The following is a 27790-nucleotide window of genomic DNA, read 5'->3' as shown; positions in this document are numbered from 1 at the left end:
ACACTTTGTCACTTTTTCCATTCCTTTGTCTGTTGTAGAGCAGCAGACACAGCTGAAGATGTGCAACCTGGTTTGCTTTATATGGTGTGATCTCTACAAATCTTACCATATAAAACAATTCATCTTATAGGCCTCCTAAATTATAAATTGTATTTATTCCTAGGTAGCTAGAACAGCCTCAAGAGGTCACTGTCACTCATTTACATACATCTTGAGTCTGTATACGGCCCGTTCAAAACCTTAGAGGGAATCTTTACCACATGCTGTGTGGCAAGAAGTGGACGAAGGTCAAAGATAGGATCTGATGCGACGGCTTCCTCGCAAAATTCCACCATTCGCAAAATTCCACCATTCGCCCTGCTATGTTTGTCGCACATTGTGTGGTCAAGAATTCCTCCAAAGTTCTGCAGTGACCATCTAGAGGCTCTTTGGGCTAAGTACCGTATTTCCTCTAATAGTGGGCGGTAGTCAATTAAAAGCTGGGTCTCCCATAATGGCCGGGGCCGTGGTCGACACGAACAAATAAAGGCCGGCCCCAAATACAGGCCGGGGAAAAAAAACAAAGGAAAAAAACAACGGTGGATACCGATACACTCCTGGTGCCTGTTATATAATGTAACTGTAGTTTGTAGTAATGTACAAGTGCCACAAGATGGCAGTATGCCACAAGACAGCTCGGCCAGCGGAAGTCTCTGGAGCGTGCCGTCGTCGATTACCGTAATTATCGGTAACGCGTCGCGGTAACAAAAAAACGGCTACCTAACGAACCCCAACAGAAGCAGATCAGAAAACAAGGAGGCTTCGTACTAAAATATGAGCAAATATACTTATCAAACAGAGGGAATTAGAAATAAAGGCCTGTCTCTAATATAAGCCTGCTTCCAATAAAGGCCTGGTACCCTCTGCAGCTGAGGTAAATAAAGGCCCGGGCCAATATCGGAGGAAATACGGTAGTCCCCAGTGTGTCGTCTGCGGTCTGGTACCTGCTCCCAGCTGGTCGTAGAGCAGCAGGGCGGGCTCCCCACACAGCTGACCGCTCAGCAGGCAGCGGGCCTGCACGGAGAAGGTGTAGTTGTGCCCCGCCAGCAGGCTGCTGATGCGGAAGTAGGTCTCCGTGGTGTTGCCGAGGTAGGAAGACTGGTTGGTCGCGCTGTCGTACACGTGCACCTCGTAGCCCTGTGAACATCAAGCCCAGAAGACACAGGCGGATTAATACGCACCGGTGCACAAACACACAGAATGCAGTATAGTGAAAATGGATGCTGCTTCTGGATTGGTAAATACTTACTATACACATGTTCATACTGTATATACTATACACCATACTGTTTGTACTATATATATACTGTATATATCTTGCATTTCATATCCACTGTTCATACTGTTTATACTGTTATTTATCTGTTATTTATCTTAGCACACTCATCCTACCCCTCACAGTTTATTCTATTCATTATATACTTCGCGTATTCATACCACTCTGTTCATACTGTTCATTCTGTTAATACTGTATACACACCATACTGCATATACTATATATATTATTATATACATCTTGCATACTCATATCCACTGTTCATACTGTTGATACTGTTAATACTGTTCATACTGTATATATTTTAGCACATTCTTACTACCCTTATAGCTTATTCTATTTATATGTTATACATATGTACATTACATTGCACTGCACTTTTACTGCTTCATTTGCACTTCTGGTTAGATGCTAAACTGCATTTCGTTGTCTCAGTACTTGTACTCAGTGACAATAAAGTTGAATCGAATCGAATCTAATCTAATCTAATCTAATCTTAGTAGAATAAATCCACAGATTTTTGTATAGAGGCTTTGCAGCTGCATCACAAATCTCCTAGCAGCCACGTCTGGTGCCATCATGGAGGTCCTTTGGAGGGTGCAAAAATAATGTAGAAATATAGAACAATCAGGCTAGAAAAAGACTGTTGTGGTGTGGCTGTAGGTCAATTCAGCAATGTTGTAAGTGAAAGTGAACAGTGTGAGAAGGTGGAGGGTTAGGGTTAAAAATGGGGAAAATGATCAGTCCCCCAGTAAATAAAACAGAAATGAACCATGTCTATTCTGTACTGTCGATACGGCTGACTCCTACATTTAGGAATGCAATCGGCTTTTCTCTGCCAAGAGCTGTGGACCTCCAGTATGGCCACCAGAGGGAGTGTTACATCACCTGAAAGTCGGAACATGAAGTAAACAGGGGTGGCTGGAGGCGATGCTCCCACCAACCACAACGTTTAACGTTTGTCTCACCCTGCTCTCGTTGAAGCCTTTCTCCCGGACGGCCAGACTCTTCCAGAAGAGGAACACGTGGTCTTTCTCTGTCAGGATCTTCAGGGCCTCGGGAGCCGGCAGGGGAACTGGAGCAGAAGAAGAGTATTTATTTAGGCACTTCTGTAACTTCTATGATGTCTGTGTTTCAGTCACAAATTAAGCTCCGTATGTACGTATCCCGGCACTGTGTGTGTGTGTGTGTGTGTGTGTGTGTGTCACCTGTGCTGAGTGTGAAGCTGGCCTCCTTGCTCATGTTGCGCAGGCGGACGGAGACGCTGTACCGGCCCCCGGGCTCCAGGCCCCTCAGCAGGTACTCCACCGTGTTGTTCTGGGTGGTCAGCTTGTAGTCCTGCTCCGACTTCCGGATCACGTCCCGCAGGTGGATTGCATATGTCTACAGTCCAAAGAGACAGGCAAACACACACACACACACACACACAGCCAGATACACCAACACATTAAGAATGGTTAGCGTGGTGATTCTCAACCTTTTTCATATCAGGCACCCCTAGTTTAGTCCACATTAGAGCCATGGACCCCCATTTGATGAGATTTTGCCTCTCGGACCCAAATCTAAGAATATTTTTATTGTTAGATATGATTTGTTCCAGAATTCCAAGACTATCTGTACTGTAGGTAGAGAGATAACAGTGAAACTAGGATCAAAACAGTCATTCTTCTACATTCCCTAACTGTGTTAACTTCTTGTAAATGAAATAATGGTGAAGTTTAACAATTCATCAATTTGCCTGGGACCCCCTGAAACCCCCTCAAGGACCCCCGGCGGTCCCCGGACCCCACGTTGAGAACCACTGTCTTAAAGGCAGATATATTATGGCTGGGTACTGTCAAGAACCTTACAGTGCAATTTGATTATATACATCATACTGTATATAATTTGCAGTTAATTGATACAAACTATTAAGTGTAGCTGCATTGTGATACATGATTAGGTGCAGTTATTGGTTTAGGGCAGTGGTTCTCAACGTGGGGTCCGGGGACCACCAGGGGTCCTTGAGGGGGTTCCAGGGGGTCCCCAGCAAATTGATGAATCGTTAAACTTCAGCCGGCGTCCTACCAGAGGGGAGCTGGGGGCGTCGTAGGGGGGCTGCCACTTCAGCATGGCCTGGGTCTTCTCCACTCGAACGCGATGCAGGTTCCTGGGCGGCAGCCTCTCGTTGGGGATCATCTTCACCACGACGTAGTCAGAGGGGGGGCCCAGGTAGGGAGAGATGCCGCGCACCTGAGGACGAAACCGCATAGGGTTTAGCGCTGATAGAATAATCCAGGGTTCCCACACATTTTCAATTAAAAAAATCCACACTTTTTCCAGACCTTGATTTGTTTTGATTTTGTCTGGTGTTCAATATGATTTACGCAGATAGACATCTTGCCCCTGCTAACTAGGTCATATCACTGTATAGATGAAGATTGATCTTCACAGTGACAAATATCAGAATATGTGAGATGACTGGCAGGGTTCCTACACGGTTTCCATTTTAAAATTCCATATTTTCCCCAGACCCTATGTTCTCGATTTGATTTTGGTGGGTATTTGATATAATGCATGCTGACAGCGGCTGGGTAATAAGAGCGTCCCTCTATCTGAACATTATTCTTCACATCAACAAAAACTGTGGACTCAAAGTGGCTCTACAACAACATAAAAGCTAGAATTATGTGTGTATCGGACCTGAACCGCAACATTTTCCAGACTTTTCCAGACATTTTTTCAAATTCCCAAACTATTCAAGACCTGGAAACGAACAAATTCACTTTTAATACTTTTCCAGACTTTCCAGACCTGCGTAGGAACCCTGATAATAACATAGAATAGAATACATAGAATGCATCTTCACATGAAAACAGACATAGAATGAGCATAAAAACAGGGATAGAATGCCATAATTAGCTGGTTAAAGGCTAAAGTGAAGAGACTATCGATTAGCTTAGGGCCACAGAACAGAGTAAGAAATAAGATATATATAGCATCAGGTGGTTTTTTTTTTGTTTGTTTCTAGAGTTGAGTGGATTTTCTAGAAGGCGGAGTGGTTTCTAAAGAAGCAGCAGAGACAGCTTGGTAGGAAGAAGAGAGGACTGACCAGGAAGAGGTACTGCTCATCACTGTCCACTGTGACCGTCAGGCTGAGGGAGCTGGTGTTCACACTGCGGGGGCTGCGGTACAGAGCCAGGAAGGAGGTGGCGTAAAACACACCGTACACCTACACACACACACACACACACACACACACACGTTTGGTCATTTCATGTATCCCAGAAGTCGCGGAAAAACGACAATGTCAGATGTGAACCAAGGTTATTATCGTTAACGAAAACTAACGAAATAACGAAAACTAGGTGTGAAAAAAACATTTTCGTTAACTGAAATAAAAATAAAAAACGAGGCTTTACAAAAGAACGATAACTAACTGAAACTGTATTGTGTGTTTACAAAACTAACTAAAATAAACTAAAATTATAGAGAAAATGTCTTTAGTTTTCGTCTTTGTCAATTTATTTCATACATAAGCCTAGTGTTTTGGGTGGATATGAAATCTATCTTCCAATTTTTTTTTTTCAATTTTTTTTTACCTTTTTGAATCTCGCCCCTGACAAAAACCCCATATTACAAAAAAAGATAAAAGCTAAACTAAAACTAAGCATTTCCAAAAAATAAAAACTAAACTAAACTAGCAAACCCGCTTTAAAAACGAATTAAAACTAAACTGAAATTGAAAACAAAAAATCAAAAAGAAATACAAATAAAAAATAATGAAAAATACAAAACAAAACTGTGAACCAGTGTGGATGTGATGCGGTGTGTATCTGTGGAGTGTGTGTACCTCTGCGGGGGTTCCGGTGGTGGTCCAGCTGCAGTCCACGGCGGTCTGGTTGATGGCCCGGGCTTTGAGGAGGGGTCGGTCCGGCTGGGTGCCGCCGGTCTGCTGGCGGGACAGGGCGGTGGGACTGTCCCCTATGCTGGTGTGGGCCCACACTGCCACCTCATACACCGTTCCAGCAGTCAGGTCCACAGCTGGAGATATGCGGCGGCACACATAAAATAATATAACCCATATTAGGCATGGGGGGGGGTGGAAAGTTCGTTAAATCAATCTTTTTCAGTTTGTTTCAGCTTTGATGCCCTGTTATTGAGTTATTGTCATTTTACTAATGTTGTAATATGCTTGTCTCAATGTTTAATGAATGTTTTTTTTAACCATATTTCATATATATATAGTACTGTGCAAAAGTCTTAGGCACCCAAGAGTTTTTATATAAATTGTGTCTTAGATGTTTATTCATTTTTTTTCTGCATTAGTGTGTCAGTAGACTGCTCTTTATAGTACATTTTTTGATTTTTAGAAACTTTTCATTTAATTATTTTTGAAAGCATCTTTGCTTTACTTTTTTTCTTTTACATGTGCCTAAGACTTTTGCACAGTACTGTGTATATATATATACATATTTTTTTTTATCATATTATCTTTTTTTTTTTTCTTACACTTGTACACTTGGAGTTACATTGTTGTATCGAATGTGCTATATCAATAAAATTGGATTTAATTTGATTTTTATCATGTTGCGCTGTCCTCTGTTCTTTTTGCAGGCACCAAGAAGAAAACAGTAATATGTAGTGCTAACATATACTTACAAGGGCAGAAAATATAAGATTGTGTACAAATACACAATCTTAATTAGGGCTGGGCAATATGGTTGAAATCAATATCATGACAACCATAAGGATTTTTCTCGATATCAATATATATCACGACATGGTTCATGTATGCAAAATCACGTTAAATAATCAAATTAATGTTCATCTCATTGAACCGAATGGTGATGTTAGGTGTGATGTCAAACAAAACAGAAATATTCAAATAATATTCCTACCATACCTCATTTTATGAGTTTTTAAGTAAAATTTGCTTGTCATCATCAATTCAGACAGAAGAAATGTATGTCACGATATTAAAATATCTTCATATCATCACGATATGATTCCACTGAAAGACGATAAACAGTAATATTGAGTAATCGCTCAGCCCTAATCTTAATCACACACACACACACAGTGTCTATCGCCTCATATCAAACAGTACCTTTGAGTATCCCCTTTGTGACAGTGTAGTTCCTGCTCTCCTTGACGTGGGCGTCGAACAGCCAGGACAGAACCACGATGTACTGCTTCACCTGACAGACACGAGAGAGCAGAGCAGAGCAGAGAGCCGTCAGCCACGTTTTACCGGCAGGTGAAATATGTCAGACTGGAGAAAACGGTTTCGACAAACGGAAGAGGAGCGTTCGGAGACTCGGCCTCTGACCTCGTACGGGGAGTTGAGGCTGAAGGACAGGCTCATGGAGTCGTTGGTGATGCTGTCGGCGATCACGGAGGGCGGAGGCAGAGCTGAGAGAGAGACAATCAGAAAAAAAAAAAAAAAAAAAAAAATTCACTCTTCATATAAAAGGCCTAGTGCAGTGATTCTCAACCTTTTTCATATCAAGGACCCTAATTTAGTCCACATTAGGGGCACAGACCCCCATTTGATGAGATTCCGTCTCTCTGACCCAAATCTGAGAATATTTTTATTGTTAGATATGATTTTATCCAGAATTCCATGACTGTCTCTATTGTAGGTAGAGAGATAACAGAGAAACTATGATCAAAACAGTCATTCTACTACATTCTCTAATTGTGTTAACTTCTTGTAAATGAAATAACGGTGAAGTTTAACAATTCATCAATTTGCTGGGGACCCCCTGGAACCCCCTCAAGGACCCCTGGTGGTCCCCGGACCCCACGTTGAGAACCACTGGCCTAGCGTGTCCCTTCAACTGAACACTCTAAAATAAATCTTTTAGTGTGGGATTCAATGACGTTTAGTATCCCATAATTTGAATGCTTCAAGAATAATATTTAAAGATATTGATCTTTAAAATGTCTGCTATCGGTAGCTTCAATACTAAAATATTAGAACTGGTTTCAGCAGTGAAGTAGTGATAAACAGTATTAATTTATGCTTTTTCGACCTCACAAGATCCTATTTTCATATAATTTACATTATTGTGATACTACTTACTATCATGTATAATGGGAATTTCATTCATACAGATTCATGTCAGGCTAGAAAGTTGGTAAACTCTATTCTGACAGGAAAACATGAGGTGGGTTCACTGCATCCCTGGGTACCAACCTTGAAAAAACCCAGTTCAGAGTATCAGCTCAGCTTCAGTTCACACAACCTGAAATACCTGCTAATAACCAGCAGGTGGCAACATCGCACAACTTTTCCAACTGGAGTGTGTGTGTGAGACTTGTGGAAGACTTGTCTCACCTTTCTTGGGAGTGATGGATTTCACCTCGGTCCAGTTCCCCACACCTCGGCTGGTCACTGCTGCCACCTGGGACACACCAGTGCATACTTCACATCTACCGAGCATTTTAAGTTACACAAGAAATATGGAGAAATATGTATTGTTTGCCCACAACGATGTCAGAGAGATATATGCAGATGAGCAGGCGTGTGTGTGTGTGTGTGTCTTACCCTGAATCTGTACAGAGTGTCCGGCTGCAGCTCCTTCACCTTGGTGCTGGTTGTGGTGCTTCTCTGGGAGGTCCACTCAACAACCCCCTGCTCACTGAATTCAACCTATGTAATACACACACACACACACACACACACACACACACACACACACACACACACAGTATAATGTGTAAAATGCAGTCTAGAGGCCGGTAGAGGCTGCTAATAGTCTTGGTGATGGTCTCATGTGTTTACAGTAATGAGACCGTCAATGGACTCACAATGTATTCTCTGATGAGGCCGTGGGCTTTGTCAGGAGGGCTCCAGGAGGCCTCCACCGTCCCGTCGGCCCCGTTGTCACAAGACAGCTGCAGGTTCCTGGGAGGGTCCGGCACTGCACCGCACACACACACACACACACACACACACACACACACACACACATTACCAAACAAACATTTGACTACTGTAAATCTTCAATTAATAGCCCGTGCTTTTATTTGCTTCAAACACTCAAACTCAACCGGTCTATATTTGGGACAGGAGTCTATATGGGACAGGCCTTTCATTCCTTTCACATAAAACTCTTGCTCAGCAAAGATGGGAAATACTATCAAATTGTGTATTTAAACCAGTATGAATATTACTTGTATACAAATTAGGCTATCGAATAACATATCAATTACGAATCGTTCATTTGATCTCGCTCCGAGAGACAGCGCATCTAGGCCAACCTCATGCACTGAGAGAGTGAGAGAGAGAGAGGGAGAGAGGGAGAGAGAGAGAGAGAGAGGGAGAGAGAGGGAGAGGGAGAGAGAGAGAGAGCGGGAGAGAGGGAGAGAGGGAGAGAGAGAGAGAGAGAGAGGGAGAGAGAGAGAGAGGGAGAGGGAGAGAGGGAGAGGGAGAGAGCGAGAGCGGGAGAGAGCGAGAGGGAGGGAGAGAGAGAGCGGGAGAGAGAGAGAGGGAGAGGGAGAGAGAGGGAGAGAGAGAGAGAGAGACCCATATCAAAATAGTAATAGGGCCAGTAATAGGGACTCAGCGTTTGATTGAAGTTTTACGGTAAATTAAAACAAATTTTTACCAAAATCCAATATTCTCAGTCTCCTTACTCTCTACTCTTACTCCTGATGCAAAGTCCACTCCTTCTTGCCTCATTTACACTCCACTCCGGATCGGCATGTTACTCACGTCCCTCTGGCGTCCTGACGGTGATCACCTCGTTGGTCTTGTGCTGCTTGCTGAGGCACTGGGTGAGCACCTTGACCTGGTAGGTGGTGTCCGGCTTCAGCACCGTCAGCTTGTAGCTGCTCTTGTTGCTGTGGGTGTCCATGATGGTCCACTGCTGGGTGCCCACGAGCCTGAGGAGAACCGTTAAGACAGGGTTACCGATTCCACCACTTTTCCGTAACGGTGTACTTCCACGACCAAAAGGGTTTTTTTTTCCTTCTTGGTTTGTTCATGTTGCTTTCCTAAGAGGGTAAACAGTCTGGTTTCCACTGAAAACCAACATCTAATGCAATGAATGTGTGAAATAAGTTGGAACTGTAGGAAATAAAATGAATACTGTGTTTTTTATATGAATATCACACCCTGTTCTTTTGTTCTTAGTAGAGTAGTCTTTTTTTCTCTACATACCATGGTGAGGTAATCAGTGCATGTATGCGTGCACGTGTGCTATATATGGTTATGAAATGATTTTGAGTGTTCTTATAGTTCATGCTATTCATGCATGTGTTTCCATGTGTCCCATATTAGATGAGGTTTTTGGCTTTGAGTCCAGAAATCTGAACTGTGGGTTCGGCTTTATGCCGAGATTTATGTTTTTGTTTACTCTAGTGTATAAAAGCGAGTGTATTGAGCTTCACTTCTTTGTCACTTCTTTGTTATACGCTTATCTGGAACACTGAACTGAACCATGCATGTCTGTATAGAGAATCCACGGAACCTTTGCTCATTCATTTTGACCCACAAGGGTACAGATCACACATCCTGCTGTATTTCTGTAAAGCCACCTGTTTTCCCCCGACTTCCCCCAAAAATGTATCAAGTTCCCCGACTTTTTCCCTGTCTGGAACCACCTTTTCCCAAATGCCATGGTGTTCCAGGAATTCCATGACCAGCAGGAACTCTGATAAAATCACCGCATAACATAATCCTAATTTTAGAAACATATTCATATGGAAGATAGACATGTATATGCATGTACATGTAGAAAAAACAAAGCAAAAAAAACAAAACACTTGAGCTGCCTAATATCCCGCCATAATCACCATGATATATTAAACAGAGTCAATTATGCTAATGAGGTCATTAATGAGGCTAATTAATGAATAAACTAGCAAATATTTCTGTCCGCATACTTGTCTTCACATAACACATGGGTGATATTAATATGAACTTTATGAATATTTGTAGGGGACTGTGTGTGTGTGTGTGTGTATGGAAGGCTAAGTGGATAGATACATTTCAATTACCTTGTGTTAAACTGGCCAAAAAAAAATCCAACCAACCTGAAGAACCTCATGCATACCCAACAAATCAAACGCACCTGTAGTAGATGAGGAAGTAGCAGGAGTCCAGGGGGAGGTTCTTGGGTCGGGACCAGGTCAGGGTGATGGCACCGGTGTAGTCTGGTGTCCACTGGAGGTTCTGGATCTTATAGGCCAGGGAATCCACTGGGTGTGAGAGAGAGAGAGAGAGAGGGAGAGAGAGAGGGAGAGCGTGCTCAGAAACAGGCAGGCAAGATGAAGTATCACATTTGGGATGCTTCATTTTATTTTTATATACTGCACAACCGGAAATGCACACTGAGGACCAGCAGGTGGCAACATTGCACTACTTTCAAACTAGCATGAGACTTGATTGGCATTGGACTATACCGGTGTAGATATTGTTTTAATGGTATTTACACTCCACCTAGAACTGGATTTGACCAATATGAGTATTTCGAAAGCAGATACTGATATTTTTAGATTGAAGCTGCTCATATTATCTTTAAATTTGGCCATTTTCATGCCAAAAAAACTCCCAAGTATTCACGGTTTCCACAAAAATGTTCCTCTCTCAAGCCTCTGAATCTGCATGTAGACCATCACAGGACACGGTACAGTCCAGAGCAGGGGAAGACCTACGGGTGCAGTTGTCCTCGTCGCTGTGGTCGGAGCAGTCCAGGAAGCCGTCGCACCGCTCGCTGTCCAGCACGCAGGCCTCGCCGTCCGCACACCGGGTCCCGTTCGCGCAGGACAAGGGCCCGCGGGTGGCTGAACGTCCCACGGATAGACAAGGCAGGGGTGGGAAGGGTGGGATGGAGAGAGAGAGGTTTTAGATCACTGTTGTTGTTGTTGTTGTTGTCCTTGTCTCTGCATCTGTGGTGCCACATTGTCACTGTCTCTATACATATACTCCCTATGTCTGGTAAGATGAACAGCTATTAATGCACATATCCAAATCTGCATATGCTGTGCAAATGTTATCTACATCTGCGAAGTGAATATATTTGATAAGGTGAATCATGTAGAGACTTCCTATACACATTTATGGCCTGCTGTAAGCTGGTGATGTGAGTACAAACATATTTTGCACATTATGTATACATGCTGCAAATTCACACAGTTTTCTTGATATTCTCCCATTTTGTCTCATATTTCTATGATTTCAGTACTGTGTATATTTCATTTTTTGGGGGGGTATTTTTCAGATCATACATAGTTTTCAGTGTTTTTTTTCTTCATCTTTGTATGTTCTACTGCTGTTATTTTGCAAAACCTCATAATGCTGTAATGCAGCGGTTCTCAACCTGGGGTCCGGGGACCACCAGGGGTCCTTGAGGGGGCTCCAGGGGGGTCCCCAGCAAACTGGTGAATTGTTCAACTTTACCGTAACTTTACGTCATTTATAAGAAGTTAACACAATTAGAGAAAGTAGAAGAATGACTGTTTTGATCATAGTTTCACTGTTATCTCTCTACCTACAATACAGATATTCATGGTATTCTGGACAAAATCAAATCTAACAATAAAAATATTCTCTGATTTGGGTCAGAGACTAAATCTCATCAAATGGGGGTCCGTGGCCCTAATGTGGACTAAATTAGGGTCCTTGATATGAAAAAGGTTGGGAATCACTGCTGTAATGTATGTTTTTTTCTAGTCTAGTGTTGAAACTGGGGGTTGCGTTATGTTTAATATCACCCATTTGCTTGATTCTTATTTATATTCCATTTCCTTGTATTGTATCCTATTACTGTTTTGCTACTGCAATGACCCAATTTCCCAATTTAACCTGAATAAGACCTTAACTCGAATAAGACCAGTAGCCAGGTTACCATGCATGTAAACACAGCCAGTATGTGGGCATCTGTGTGTGTGTGTGTATCATTATTTCCTCACATTTTTTTTGCAGAACCAAACATGTTACATCCCATGATTTTTTATGCATGACGTTAGTGTGTGAGACTCACGGCAGTGGGCTTCGTCGGAGCCGTCTTGGCAGTGGGGCTGTCCGTCGCAGCGCTGCCAGTCGGGGATGCAGTGGGGGGGGCGGCGGCACAGGAACTGACCCCGACTGCAGCGGCCCGGGGCTGGGGGCGGAGGCGGGGCGTGGGTGGGCGCCGGGGCCAGGGTCACGGTGCCGTTGGCTGCTGTCATAGAAACACAAAGTAAGTTATATTAGATGTGCACCGATAATATGATATTGTACTGTGATCAGCATTGATCCACCTCTCAAGTACTCACACTCTGAAATGCTGACTAAATTACATTTTGTTTTATTAGGCCTAATAAGCTGTTTTTATCTGTTAACCTATTCCAAATGAGCCGTTTTTATCTTTTAACCTATTCTGAAAAAGCCTTTTTTTTTTTTTTAACCCTGTAATTCTCAACCTTTTTCATATCAAGGACCACTAATGTACTACACATTGGGGCCTCGGACCCCCATTTGATGAGATTTTGTCTCTCGGACCCAAATCTGAGAATATTTTCAATTGTTAGATATGATTTTGTCCAGAATTCCATGACTAACTGTATTGTAGGTAGAGAGATAACAGTGAAACTATGATCAAAACAGTCATTCTTCTACATTCTCTACTTATGTTAACTTCTTGTAAATGAAATAATGGTGAAGTTTAACAATTCATAAGTTTGCTGGGGACCCCCTGGAAGCCCCTCAAGGACCCCTGGTGGGCCCCTGACCCTACGTTGAGAACCACTGTTTTAACCTATTCTGAATAAGTCACTTTTATCTTTTAACCTATTCTGAATAAGCCATTTTTATCTTTTAACTTATTCTGAATAAGCCTTTTTTTTTTATCTTTTAACCTATTCTGAATAAGCCATTTTTATCTTTTAACTTATTCTGAATAAGCCATTTTTTTAAATCTTTTAACCTATTCTGAATAAGCCATTTTTATCTTTTAACCTATTCCGTATAAACTGTTTTTATCTTCTATACAGTTTAGTCAATTAAAATTAAAATCCCAATAAACACATTCTTAAAAAAAAAAAACATATTACATCTTCTTAGATAGGCTTAGCTGCAATAACACATGACCAAGCCACGCATACATAAGTCCACTTACATATATCTGTCAATATACCAGTGGTATTAAGCTATGAACCGGAACTGTTATTGCAAAGAAGGTAATGGAACATAAACACTAAAGGTCAGCAAACAACAGATGGAGGTCCTACCAGTGGGACATCCCAGCTCATCGCTGCCGTCGGGACAGTCGGCGTAACCGTCGCACACCCAGGTGTTGATGATACAGGCTCCAGAGCCGCAGTGGAAGCGGTTGGGGGCGCAAGTGGAGGGTCCCGGGGCAACCGTGTGAGGGACAACTCCCCCTTGAAGGGATGAGATAAGATTAAGGTTTAATGATCCCCGTGGGGAAATTGGGTCGTTCCAGCAGCAAAATAATAATAGGGTACAAAAAAAAAAAAAAAAAAAAAAAAAAGATGGATCATAAATTGAATGTAGTAATAGGGGGTATTAAAGATAACACAACACACAAAATGCCTCAAGAACATATTAAAAAAGGGGAGTTACAGCATCAGGGTGTGTGAAATAACAGCAGCCAAACAAACTGAGATAAAGGAAAATGATTGAAAATATGTACGGTATAAAAATATTCCAAAATAAAATATATTCCTACACAGTTTCGATTTCAAAATTTCATACTTTTTCCAGACCTTGCTTGGTGTTCAGTATGATTTAAAGTGATAGTTGTCTTGCTCCCAACAAACTATGCTAACAAATATCTATGATGGAGGTCTAAAACTACAGAAAATATTTAGTCGTCTGTATATCAGGACAGTACAACAATATTTCTTCCACATTTTCCTGTGTAGGAACCCTGGCAGTATAAAATAGAAAACACAAAAATATTAAGATATATCCAAGTATACAAATATTAGAGAATATAGGGGAATAAGAAGAAAGAAATCACATGGATTTAAGAATGATACAGCTGTTTGTGTGTGTGTGTGTGTGTGTGTGTGTACCTGTACACTGGGCCTCGTCGGACCAGTCCCCACAGTCGTTCTCTCCGTCACACTTCCACCACGTGGGAACGCAGCGTCCGTTTCGACATTCGTACTGGAAATACCTGGAGCAGCCCGGGACCTCGGTGGGCGAGGCTGCAACACACACGCAAAGAAAAAACTGTAGCATCGGATACAAAGAGAGCGAATGTACTGTTGATTATACACTCCGGTACTTCCTCGACAATATAGAGTATGAATACCAAGCACCTAATGAACAGCAGGGCTCCAGGTTTTGTGCTCCTTACACCAGGTTATGCAATTTCTATACAACACAGCCTACTTCTCCACACGTATGCAGATGACACACATCTATATGTAGACATCAAATACTCAATTGTAGTACTAATGCAGTACTAATTCTCAGGAGTAATTGCTTTTATTGTTCGGCTATTGTTCTGTGGAGTACTTTCTTATCTTCTTATTTCTTAGTTTATTGTTATTTATATCCCCCAAATAACTTTCGGGGATATTATGGATTCACCCCGACCGCCGCTGTGTCTGCCGCAGATCCTCCATGTGAACACGATAACTTGAACAGTTTTTGTAAGAATCTTTTCAAATTTGGTATGGACATTGATGAACCCTAGAGGAAGAGCTCTATTGATTTTGATGTGTTTATGATTATTATAACTATTATTAAAATTTGTCAAGAGAATTGTTCAGGCAATTATGGAGATTTGTATGAAGTTTGCACTTTCTGTGATTATTATTAATAAAATAGTTAATTAGTTACATTTATTATTGAGTGTTAAAAAATAGTTACATAACCTTTATTACTGGGGAGACAATCCCTAGAGGATTATATCCATTCATTTTGTGAGTGTTTAGGAGTAATAATAATATAATTAACTGGTTAACTTTATTAATTTGTGATATAAAAATAGTTACAGCATGCAAGCTATATTATTATGAAGATTAGCCCAGAAGGAAACATTTTATTATTTGGCGAAATAAAAATAGTTGGGACATACAACCAATATAATTGGGAAGATTAACCCCGGAGTCTTATTGTGTGATTATTGAATGGCTTTTTATTACATTTGACTTAATGGGGCCTTTGAGGATAGGGGAATTTTGGGGATATACCCTTGCTGTCGATCCTAGTTTTACTTTTACAAGTGCTTTCTGAATGGGGTGTTGTTGAGGTGTTGATTCAATTCTGCGGTCATTTTTAAGGCTGTAGTTTTGTGCCTTTGTAATCAGAATTAAAGTCCTTTTTCATGTTATGTTTCTGTTATTTTTGTCCACCCCTTGTCTATATTACAGGTAAAAATACATGTACAAGGGTATCTTTTAATACCATTTAATATACACTAGGTGGAGTGAGTATTCCTGTGTGTGATCTGGACATGTGTGCCTAAGTTCCTCCTCCTCACCACAGTTGGCTTCATCAGAGTAATCCCCACAGTCGTCCATGCCGTCGCACTTCCACTCCAGGCTCACACACACTCCATTGGCACACTGGAAGGTGTACGCGTCACACACTTTACCAAACTCTGACGGCTTGGCTGACAAGAGTAGCAGAGGAAGAAGAGATTAGATTTGAGCAACATTGTCTATATGCGATTGTCACCTGAATTTACTAGGTTTAGATGAGATAAAGATGACACTTTAATGATCCTTGTGGGGGAAGTGGTTTGTTGCAACAGCAGGATAAGCAAAGAAAAAAAACTGTATATACATGAATATATTAAAATGGTATTAAACATAACGCAAATGACGATTCTGACATGTCAAGAACGTATTAAATGGAAATGTATGAAAAAAGTAGGTGTTACAGCATTAAGAGAGTGTGCAAAATAACAGCAGTTGAACATACTGAAATGAAAAAAAAAGAACAAAAATATAATGTGAAAATACACAAAAAATTAAATACAAGTAAATGAGCAACTATACAAATTTATGATTTATGAAATGTTTACAAGCAACAACAGAATGTGGGAATATGAAGAAAACGAATACGAATAATAAACATTTTCAGCTTCTATTTCAGCTTTTGCAACTATTTTTGCCAACAGCTATCAGAGTGAAGGTCAGGCCAGATCCAGGACTTTTCCCTGAAAAGGTTTATCATGAGCTCACGAAATAACCTGTAGGATAAGATATCTTTTACAGAGTAAGTAAATCCTGTGTCTGCGTATATATATGTGTGTGTGTGTGTGTGTGTCTGTGTGTGTGTTCCTCACCACATCCAGCATACTCGGCGTCCTCATCAGATCCGTCTTCACAGTGTTTGGTCCCATCACAGACAAGAGACTGAAACAGACACTGGGCGCGGTTCTTGCATACGAACTCCATGTAGCGAGTACACAGGGGGTCTATGGGGGAAACGAACAGGACATAATACTAAATGACACAATATTAAAAAGCCAAGCAATATTCAGTAGCTTCGAATTCAATCCTGTTCATACCAATATATTCCAAAAGCAATTACAAGTATTCAGTGTTTCCCCCCTGAATTGGATTCTTGTCAGTGTGGAAAAGCCTCTGTAGAAAAGGCCCCAATTTCCAGTAACTTTATTTAGTTTAGTTATGGTGTGGTGTGTGATAATAGTTATCCTGGTAATTGTTACAAATATAGTAGGACACAATAATAGGTACTTAAGTTAGTTTGCCGTAGTCTGATCCTAGCCTGACCAAAGTCGGTAGTTTCCAGTCGTCACATTGTTGGGATTTGTGTGTAAATGACAAAACGTAAGTTCTGCATCATAACTATTTCCATTTATAATAATAATAATAATAATAATAATAGATTACATTTATATAGCGCTTTTCTAGGTACTCAAAGCGCTTCACATATCGGGGGGGGGGGGGGTCTCAACTCACCTGGGTGCTTTGTTCTTGTTGTGTTAATTTGCTGAAAATCGCCACTGTATAGTTTAAACCTCTGTAATGTAATGTAATGTTGGATAGCTCTGCAGGTATATTTTTAGTTAACTCATGCAGGTGATTTAAATATCCAAATTCATGTTAGTGCCTAGTTTACCAATTAATCCACGTGCAGGAGACCTTACAGAATTTAATTTTTTTGGCCACTAGATGGCGACTTAAGACTGTTATTTGCACTGTAAACATTAAACTGTGGGAGTCACACTCCCCTAGGGAATAAATCAGTGATGTTTCTTTATTTCTTGTGATTAATCTGGTGTTCAGATTCATGCATCAGAATCAATTCAGGTTAAGGGCTTTCCACAGACTACCACTGTAGTACTGATCAATTCTACAATAAATATGTAATCAATCAACCTGCATCATATCCATTATATCAGAGGTGGACAACAATGACTGGACCACATCTGATTTTTAATAAAAGCTCAATATCAACATATCTATCGGTAATCCAATATATTGGTCTAACCTGTAATGTAATCTGATCACTTTCAGTTAGTTATTCAGTGTCATGCTGTACTGTAGTACGGCCTGGTTCAGCAGTCTATCTGTGAAACTTAAAACTAAACTATATAATCAAACCCAAATTTGTGCAAAGATTATTGGCCAACCTGTGGCACACTCTTTTCAAGCAGCTCACAACAAGAGCATGCTCAGACTTGCTAACAGTATCACTTCTGACTCCTCGCATGTTTTAAACAGAGAATAACAACTTCTGCCCTCCAACAGGCGATTTAGAGTTCCTCAATTTAAACGCAACAGACTGAAGAATTCTTTTATACATCAGTCTATCCTGTTGCTAAACCAAAATCAGTGTGCTGCCAACTGAGATCTGAATCCAGAGGACATCATGTGATATGTATGATTATCATGATTGTTTCATGTGTTGTGTACGTCTATGAAAAGTGTCATATGTGTAACTGTATGTTTAATCTGTGTGTTAATCTCTTGAATGGAATTGCCTAAAGTTGTATTGTATCGTATCGTATCGTATCATGGGTTACTTTTACTCCAGAATCAATAGAAGAACTAAACAACTGAACAAACTTCTCCATTTCGAAGACTATTTTAAATGGTGTTTATCATTATAACCTGTATCGTCTTTATTTCAAGATGTGTAAAAATGTGTTTGTACATCCGCCTCACAATCCAGATGAGTATTTTCAAGTGACAACCTACTTTTAATTTGATAATTGTTTTTTTTCTTCACAGTTCAAATGTTTTTTTGGAACCAGATCGCCATAATCCATTTATCCATGATGTCCCCCCCCCCCCGCCTTGTAATCACTACTAGTCTTTTGACACTTGGTGACTACATCCTGCTGCGCCTCTTGCCTCTTGCGTCACTCACCGCAGTTCTGCTCATCGGCGCCCCCCGGGCACTCCTGGATGCCGTTGCAGTGGGCGGTGGCGGGCAGGCAGGTGCCGTTGGAGCAGCGGAAGCCGTTACAGCGGGCACCCTCTGACAAACACACACAGCACAATACACACAGTGTTGACAAAACCATCCCCACGCTGCTTTGACTACCGCATATCTGTGGTCGCTTCTAACTGCCGCACCTTCTGCCATGCCGGGTAAACACCAAGACACAAGAGCCTCTGTCCCGTTCAGAACATGGGACACATGGGACAAAACTTTCCATTTGGACGCAGGATAATAAAACATAATGTGTATGTGTATGTGTGCATGTACTGGCTGTGACTATATCTATATCCATCTATCTATAATAAAACATGTGGAATCTGATACAAATGTTGCATTAGAATCACTCAGGTTAAGGGCTTCCCATAGACCAGAGGTTCTCAATTGTTTTTCAGCCAAGGACCCCTTACAAGATAGAGAATGTACCGGGGACCCCCTCATTCTGATTTGTGATTTTGGGCTACATAAATAAAAATTGACTTGACATGTATGTCCCTTGGAATAATCTGACGTAGCCTATTTTTTACACTTCTATAGTCTTAGTTATGTGAAAGAACAACACAAGAGAAATGTATTAGAAAGATATTAGATATGTATTAAAAATATTTGCACCATCTTGTTTCCACGGTAAAGGGTGACGTGCTTGACTTTTTAATTTATAGATTTGTTAGATTAGAATGTAATCTATGAACTATTTCAGATTTAAAAAATAAAATATTATTCGTTGAACTATGAAGCCTTTTGTAAAAAAAATATCATGATAATTTAAATTAATGAATCTGAAAACTTTTCACGGACCCCCTGGCAGAGTGCCACAGACCCCTGGGGGTCCCCGGACCCCACTTTGAGAACCACTGCCATAGACAACCAAGACAAGCCAAGTCTATCTATTTAGCCATTACTAAGTTACAGTCTCAATGGGCTTCACAATGCTCACATTATGAAACAATAAATTAAAACCACACCCCGAACCTTAGACCCTCAGTGAGAGTGTAGTATTATAAATATACAGTAAATCAATTCTACAATGAATAGGCAATCAAACTACATCATATCCATCATGTCAAAGGTACATGACACTGACAAATTTTTAATAAATGCCCAATAATCATGTTTTTTTTTTTTTAAAGTGTGTGTGTCTACTTACCGCAATGTCTGGGGTCTTCGTCCGAGTCGTCCTGGCAGTCGTCGTCTCCGTCACACATCCAGCGCTGGGGTATGCAGTGGCCCGTGTGGCACTGGAAACTGCTGGCCTCGCACGTATGGTGGCCCACTGGGGACAAAACGGGGAGCGATGAAAAGGTTAGAGGAGGTGACAAGAAAGAAGAGGTGCTTTAAAGCAGTGATTCTCAACCTTTTTTCATATCAAGGACCCCGAATTCAGCCCACATTAGGGCCGCGGACCCCCCCATTTGATGAGATTTTTTTCTCTCTGACCCAAATCTGAGAATTTGTCCAGAATTCCATGACTATCTGTATTGTAGGTAGAGAGATAACAGTGAAACTATGACCAAAATAGTCATTCTTCTGCATTCTCTAATTGTGTTAACTTCTTGTCAATTAAATAATCGGGAAGTTTCACAATTCATCAATTTGCTGGGGACCCCCTCAAGGACCCCTGGTGGTCCCCGGACCCCACTTTGAGAACCACTGCTTTAAAGAACTGTGCAAGTCTAAAATGTCATGATTCTAATTACTACAAAGACAGCAAGTAGTGCTCTTTGATTGGTGCATTACTGTGAGGGGTTTTGGATGATTGGGCACGAATGGGAAGGCAATGTATGATGGGATTGAATTTGTATGATCGAATATGAATTATTGCCATCATGGTGAATGATGTATAGGGGCCAGTGGATTTGTATTTAAGCAAAGTCTTTTGTTATTTGGATTGTTTTTAACCTTCTGTGTTGCATGGATGATTTTATCCTGTTTGGGTGATTGCTGGAAAACAGATTTCTGTGCCAAAAGATAAAGATAAATGCCATAAGATAACGTAGCATTTTCACATGAATTCCACTCTGACCTGTGCACTTATTCAGGTTATTTCGTAGTCCATATAAACCTCTCACCGGCATACTGCAGGTAAGCATCTCTATCCATTTTGTGCGTGAATGAACAGAGAAATCCTCACATACACTTATTTAATCTTGACTTTTAACGCCCACTGGAACAGATGTTGATGCTTTAACTCCACATTGGTGTGTTAAGGTGGCATCATGTAGGGCTGAACGATTTAAAAAAAAAAAAATCTAATTGTGATTATTTTGACTGATATTGCAATTGCTATATGATTTGCGATATTAGAGGGAATGATCATTTTTACATCATTATTCCCATTTTCATTGAAAAACATATTAAAATGATTATGGTGTGATTTTTGCGCGGATCTGTACCAAACAAAGATGTTTTCTTAAGTCTGTAGAATATGATGTGTAGGCCAGGACATCTCTGCAGCACCAAAATATTTCATTTAAAACGGTATTTTGACACATTTCACCTTTAACAAATATTGCTCCTCCTGAGATTTGAAAATTGCAGTAGGCCATATTGCGATTTCGATAAAATTTTGATTCATTGTTCAGCCCTAGTATCATGTGGTCCTTCGTCACCTGTACAGTTGGCCTCGTCCGACCAGTCCCTGCAGTCGTTGTCTCCGTCGCAGCGCCATGCCTCCCGGATACAAACGCCCCGAGCACATGTGAACTCCCCGGGGCCACAGTGGTGAGAATCTGGGAAACACATCAACAACACACAAAAAAAAGAATCCAGTCCAATTTAGTGAATACAAAAATCATTCGAAAAAAAATGTCATGCAATAATAGATACTAAGGGACACACTGACACCAATGCACTAATCTTGCAAGCTAGATAGGACATGTGGAGTCCCACAGGGCTCTACTCTAGGCCTCATCTTATTCTTCCAAAACATGCTCCCGTTCATAGTCATATTATGCATATACCTGTAAGCTATACCTCCAGCAAAGGTCTGCATGAGTGCCTTTTAGACATTAAAGGAATAGTTCACCCAAAAATGAAAATTCTGTCATCATCTCCTCCCCCTCATGCCAGTTGAAACACAGGTGAAGTTTGTCCATATAACACACAGGGAGGCTGCAGCACAACTCCATAGCAGCCTTCTCCAAAACAACTGAAGTCAGTGGGGACCAGTTCTTCAGAGTTCAAGGAAAGGAGAGGAGGGGAGGAGACAAGGAGAGGAGAAGAGGAGAGGAGGAAAGGAGAGACAAGTGGAGAGGAGAGGGGAGGGGAGAGGAGACGAGGAGAGGAGACAAGAAGAGGAGAGGAGGAGAGAGGAGAGGAGGAGAGAGGAGAGGAGAGGAGAGGAGACAAAGAGAGGAGAGGAGAGGAGAGGAGAGGAGAGGAGAGGAGAGGAGAGGAGAGGAGAGGAGAGGAGAGGAGAGGAGAGGAGAGGAGAGGAGGAGAGAGGAGAGGAGAGGAGAGGAGAGGAGGAGAGGAGCAGCACATCTCACCACATTGCTCCTCATCACTGTTGTCTCCACAGTCGTCCTCTTGGTCACACTTGAAGGCCAGGGGGATGCAGGAGCCCGAGGCCACGCAGCGGAACTGGTTGGACGGGTCACAGGTCGTCGTGGCTGAGAGCGACCGGGACACAAACAAGCAGAACAGTTTAAAAAAAAATAAAAAATAAAAAATAATTCGGCATAACGGGGGGGGGGGGGAGCGGGTCCGGCCCAATACTCACGGCACTCTCGCTCATCGCTCATGTCTCCACAGTCGTTGTCACTGTCACACTTCCAGATGCTGCTGATGCAGCGGCCGTTGGAGCAGCGGTACTGGTTGGGCAAGCAGCTGTGCTCTGATTGGAGGAAAAGAGGGATCACCCAATCGTACGCAAACATGTAACAACGCATTATGTGATAGCACCGCATTATGTAATAACGCGACAAAATGTAATCAATTTTCACTTACTTACACATTATGTAATAACACCCGCATTTTGTAATAATCTGCCGCGTTTTGTAAAACACAGCCTGAACGCAATATGTAATAAATTTCCCCGCATTTTGTAATAAATTATTACATATTGCGGTGGTTATTACAAAATACGGGAGTTGCACTTTTTTTATGATGAAAATGTAATAATACAGTGCATTATGTAATAACCAACCAAAATGGATGTCTTCATCTGTACACATGTTATATTTTTAACAATTAGTAATAGTATAACACTCAGTGTTGTGCAGTTTCTATGTCTCTATGAACCCTCAAGTCCAGTTTCTATTAAGCTAAGGAATACAGTGACACTTAATGTAGTTTTGACCAATGAAAGATACTAATCTACTGAACTAATAGTATCTTTTTAAAATGAATTTTGAGTCAGTATGATTCATGCTAGAAGGCATAAACATTGTTGTTATAATGTTATAACGATTTTTATGAATGAAGACATCCATTTTGGTTGATTATTACATAATGCACCATATTATTACATTTTCATCTAAAAAGAAAGTGCAACTCCTGTATGTTGTAATAACTACCACAATATGTAATCATATATTACAAAATTTGGGGAAATTTATTACATATTGTGTTGTTATTACATACTAGGGCTGGGCGATATATCAATATTATATCGATATCGTGATATGAGACTAGATATCGTCTTAGATTTTGGATATCGTAATATGGTGATATGGCATAAGTGTCTTTTCCTGGTTTTAAAGGCTGCATTACAATAAAGTGATGTCATTTTCTGAACTTACCAGACTGTTCTAAAACAGGGAAGGAAACCCTGTCTTTGCGTTTTATTTTGATCACAGTCTCATTTTAATAAAAGTGCTTGTGACATCTCACATGTGGCTTTGACTTACAACTGAACATTTAGCCCACTTCGTAGAAAATACCGAGATATATATCGTGTATCGCCATTCAGCCTAAAAATACCGAGATATGATTTTTGGTCCATATCGCCCAGCCCTATTACATACTGCGTTGTAAAGCATTTCTCAATTTTTTTTTCCTATTTATTTATCCTATATTGAATCAGGTAGTCTCACTGAGATCAAGGTCTCTTTTTCAAGAATTTCACAAAATATCATAAAAATTACACAGAAATTACACTTTACAATTCACATGTTCCAACAGTTAAACAGCCAGCAACATACAAAGACATAGATTATGAAAAGCAATCACAAACACTGTAAGAAAATGTGAGATATCATATTGAGCCGGGCACGAATTTCAAAGGACTTTGCAGTCTGTTCCATTTATAAGGTGTACAGCACCAAAAAATGTTGAGTCACAATGCTGAGTCTGAAATGTTTTATTCCAGGAAGGAATATAGAAAAGCACGATTGGGGGGCCAGAGGGAACAAGATCATCATTATTTTGCAGTGTGTGTGTGTGTGTGTGTGTGTGTGTGTGTGTGTAGGTGTCTCACCGGTCTTGACGCAGGTGTTGTTCTGGAGCTGGTAGCCGGTGGGACACTGGCACTGCAGCTCTCCGTTGGGCATGGATATAGTCGGGGCACCGTCTGGGCAGACGCAGGTATGGCGGTGCCCCGGCTGAGGCAGACACAGCAGGCTGCAGGGCTGGTCAGCACACGCATTATGGCCTGGTGGAGAAGAGTTTAATATAATAATTAATGATGATAATTCACCAAAAGCCCGATTCAGACTTTGACTTAAGGGTTGTGCAAAGTTGCTTATGTCACTTCGTACGCAAATCCCATATATGAATATGAGTCCATGAATATATCAGTCCAGACCAAGGTTATTATAGTTCTGCATTTTTCATTAGTTTTTATTTTTATTTCGTTTTGACTTTTTGTTTTCAATTTCAGTTTAGTTTTAATTCGTTTTTAAAGCGGGTTTGCTAGTTTAGTTTAGTTTTTATTTTTTGAAAATGCTTAGTTTTAGTTTAGTTTTTATTTTTTGAAAATGCTTAGTTTTAGTTTAGTTTTTATTTTTTGAAAATGCTTAGTTTCAGTTTAGTTTTTATTAGTTTCAGTGTTAGTTTTAGTCTTTTTTTGTAATATGGGGTATTTGTCTGGGGCAAGATTAAAAAATTCAAAATACTAGGCTTATGTATGAAATAAATTGACAAAGACGAAAACTAAAGACATTTTCTCTATAATTTTAGTTTATTTTAGTTAGTTTTGTAAACACATAATACAGTTTCAGTTAGTTGTCGTTTTTTTGTAAAGCCTCGTTTTTATTTTTATTTCAGTTAATGAAAATGTTTTTTCACACCTAGTTTTCGTTATTTCGTTAGTTTGCGTTAACGATAATAACCTTGGTCCAGACTACAGCTTGCCCTCACTTCATTTTGTAATACCGGGCTTGATGAAAAACTGCTGGCTCTCAGGTGTCAACATCTGTCCCATTATACCCATAAACCCTTGCGTTTTGGTGTCTTTTCCTGTAGCTGATTCAGATTACGTCCTCGTAATGCTCCAGAGTTTGAATAAACCCCCGAACATGCCTTCGTTTATTAGACTAATATTTCACTAATTCAGTACAAGATCCATATCAAGCTTTCTGGCTATGATTCCTCTTTCTATTCCCCTCCTGTTCCACTCCTCACCTCTGGTCTTTCCCTTGTAGAAGATCTTGAGGTCCATGACTCCAGTCAGTCTGCCAACAATCAGCTCGTTGTTCTGGGAGCCAGCTTTGGGAGCTTTGAAGATCCCCATTCTGGACCAGTCGTCCCAGTACAGGTCATTCTGAAAACAACATCCAACAGAAGTTTGTGAAAGCTGATTCTTTCTCAGAGCGTTCATACTTAGAAGTATTAAGGTAGAGATTTTTCAGAAACCCACACAGTTGTTCTTACTCATAAACCTCAGTGGTAAGAGAACTGCAGTGCTGTGGTTTGGAAATCTGAACTTAATTGTTACATATTTAACAGTATATTTACATATTTAATGCTGATGATGCATGCCTCTGTTTGCAGTTTGCAATTCAGTTTGTATGGCAAATTTATGAAACATTTTCACGTTACAGACAATGATGACTCCCTACGACAAGATCCGACATGTGTTTCTTAAACATTTTTAATATTTAAACCCCTTTTTTTGCACTAGAGCTGACATTTTTTGGAGGAGAGGAGAAAGGAGAGGAGCCAAGGAGAGGAGAGGAGGAGAGGAGACAAGGAGATGAGAGGAGACGAGGAGAAGAAAGGAGAGGAGAGGAGAGGAGAGGAGAGGAGAGGAGAGGAGACAAGGAGAGGAGAGGAGACAAAGAGACAAGAGGAGAGGAGGGGAGAGGAGACAAGGAGAGGAGAGGAGACAAGGAGAGGAGAGGAGAGAGGAGAGGAGAGGAGGAAACAAGGAAAGGAGAGGAGAGGAGAGGAGAGGAGAGGAGAGGGAGACAAGGAGAGGAGAGGAGAGGAGGAGAAGAGAGGAGAGGAGAGGAGAGGAGAGGAGACAAGGAGAGGAGAGGAGAGGAGAGGAGAGGGGAGAGGAGAGGAGAGGAGAGGAGAGGAGAGGAGAGGAGAGGAGAGGAGAGGAGAGGAGAGGAGACAAGGAGAGGAGAGGAGAGGAGAGGAGAGGAGAGGAGAGGAGAGGAGAGGAGACAAGGAGAGGAGAGGACTGCACTTTTCTGAATTGCTTCCAGAACATGCAAATGATCAAAAGGGTGTGTGCAAAAACGCACACGGTAAAACTAACCCGGTAATTCCGGTATATGAGTAAGAAATATTGTGATGCTTGTATGTGTGCAGGTCATTCTGAGACACCAGACCTCTCACTGCAAAGTCATACTGTGCTCGGAAATCATCCTCTGGACATAACCCTGAGCCACGGAGTTCATTGCAAGACCGCGGAGACCGGTCGCACCTTGAAGACGGCGATGGCGTACGGGTGGGGGAGGCCCTCCATGAGCACGCTCCGCTGGCCCCCCGTGAAGTCGGCCCTCTCGATGCGGTCGCTGTAGGCCTCGGTCCAGTACAGCCAGTGGTCGTCGGCCGTGATCCCGTTGGGCCAGCGGACGCCCTCCGACGCGATGCAGGACACGTTGGAGCCGTCCATGTAGCTCCGGTACACCCCGGCCGCCCGGTCGCCCCAGTCGGTCCAGAACATCAGGCTACGTGGGCATCGATTGGGGGGGAGGGGGGGGGGGGGCAGAGTATGGATTGAATTAGTATTTTGAGACTATTTTGAGAATTCAGACTTAATCAAAAAAATAAAGAAAACGTACTGGAATTGAAAGAAAACATAAGTCATTTCTGCACTGAGTGAATGCCACGACCCAAGGGCCTTTGAACTCTCTGAAAAACCCTTTGCGTCATTTCGACCAAGACGAGGAAGAGGAAAGGGAAAATGTGGTAACTTCTCTTGCAGAAGTGCTACCTAACTTCCCCTTCTTGTTTTGGTACATGCGAGATAATATCTCCCTGTGTGTGTGTGTGTGTGTGTGTGTGTGGGTGGGTGTGTACACGTGTTACCTCTCTCCAGGCAGCAGAACCAGGGCTCGGGGATGTTCCAGGACAGAGGAGTTGAGCAAAGTGTGACGCAGATCCCCGTCGGGGTTGGAAACCTGAGCACGCACAAAGTTCACGAACACACATTTCATAAAGACATTATAGAACCGTTTCAATGCCAGTTGGAAACAAAATATAAAATAGAATCGAATAAAATAGAAACTGCAGACCTATCAGAATATAGGTTTGCGTGGAAAAACAGTACATCAAGAACCGGGAACATTTTTAAGACCTCTAAAGTGGAATTTAAGACTTGAAATGCTTTATTTAAGTATATGCAGTAGTTTAGATCAGTGGTTCTCAACCTTTTTCATATCAAGGACCCCTAATTTAGTCTACATTAGGGCCATGGACCCCCATTTGATGAGATTTTCTCTCTTGGACCCAAATCTGAGAATATTTTTTATTGTTAGATATGATTTTGTCCAGAATTTCATGACTATTTGAATTGTAGGTAGAGAAATAACAGTGAAACTATGATCAAAATAGTCATTCTTCTACATTCTATAATTGTTCTTCTAAATGAAATAATGAAGTTTAACAATTCATCAAGTTGCTGGGGACCCCCTAGAATGCCCTCAAGGACCCCTGGTGGTCCCCGGACCCCACGTTGAGAACCACTGCTGAAGGGCACTCCTTCTCAAAGTGAC

General features: G+C 41.4%; 1 protein-coding gene across 1 annotated transcript; it reads right to left on the bottom strand.

Moving 5' to 3' along the window:
* Positions 1–983: 983 nt before the first annotated feature.
* On the bottom strand, positions 984–27196 carry sorl1 (sortilin-related receptor, L(DLR class) A repeats containing; the record flags this gene model as incomplete). Its single annotated transcript, XM_071543544.1, has 28 exons — positions 984–1176; positions 2284–2390; positions 2524–2698; positions 3383–3547; positions 4407–4526; positions 5148–5338; positions 6405–6495; positions 6627–6709; positions 7638–7704; positions 7848–7952; positions 8111–8223; positions 9018–9187; positions 10378–10504; positions 10961–11089; positions 12289–12468; positions 13517–13669; positions 14327–14461; positions 15745–15876; positions 16555–16686; positions 18609–18719; positions 19828–19953; positions 21290–21409; positions 22169–22291; positions 22402–22515; positions 24100–24273; positions 25245–25383; positions 26497–26743; positions 27105–27196. Coding segments are annotated over 28 exons (3814 nt in total), but the record flags the coding sequence as incomplete, so codon positions are not given.
* Positions 27197–27790: the final 594 nt, after the last annotated feature.

This window comes from Centroberyx affinis, unplaced genomic scaffold, assembly GCF_046629955.1.
Source record: "Centroberyx affinis isolate AG114_WGS23_722 - 3 ecotype Tasmania unplaced genomic scaffold, CSIRO-AGI_Caff_v1 ptg004343l_1, whole genome shotgun sequence".
NCBI lineage: Eukaryota > Metazoa > Chordata > Actinopteri > Beryciformes > Berycidae > Centroberyx > Centroberyx affinis.
This window is presented reverse-complemented; position numbering and strand designations above follow the sequence as displayed.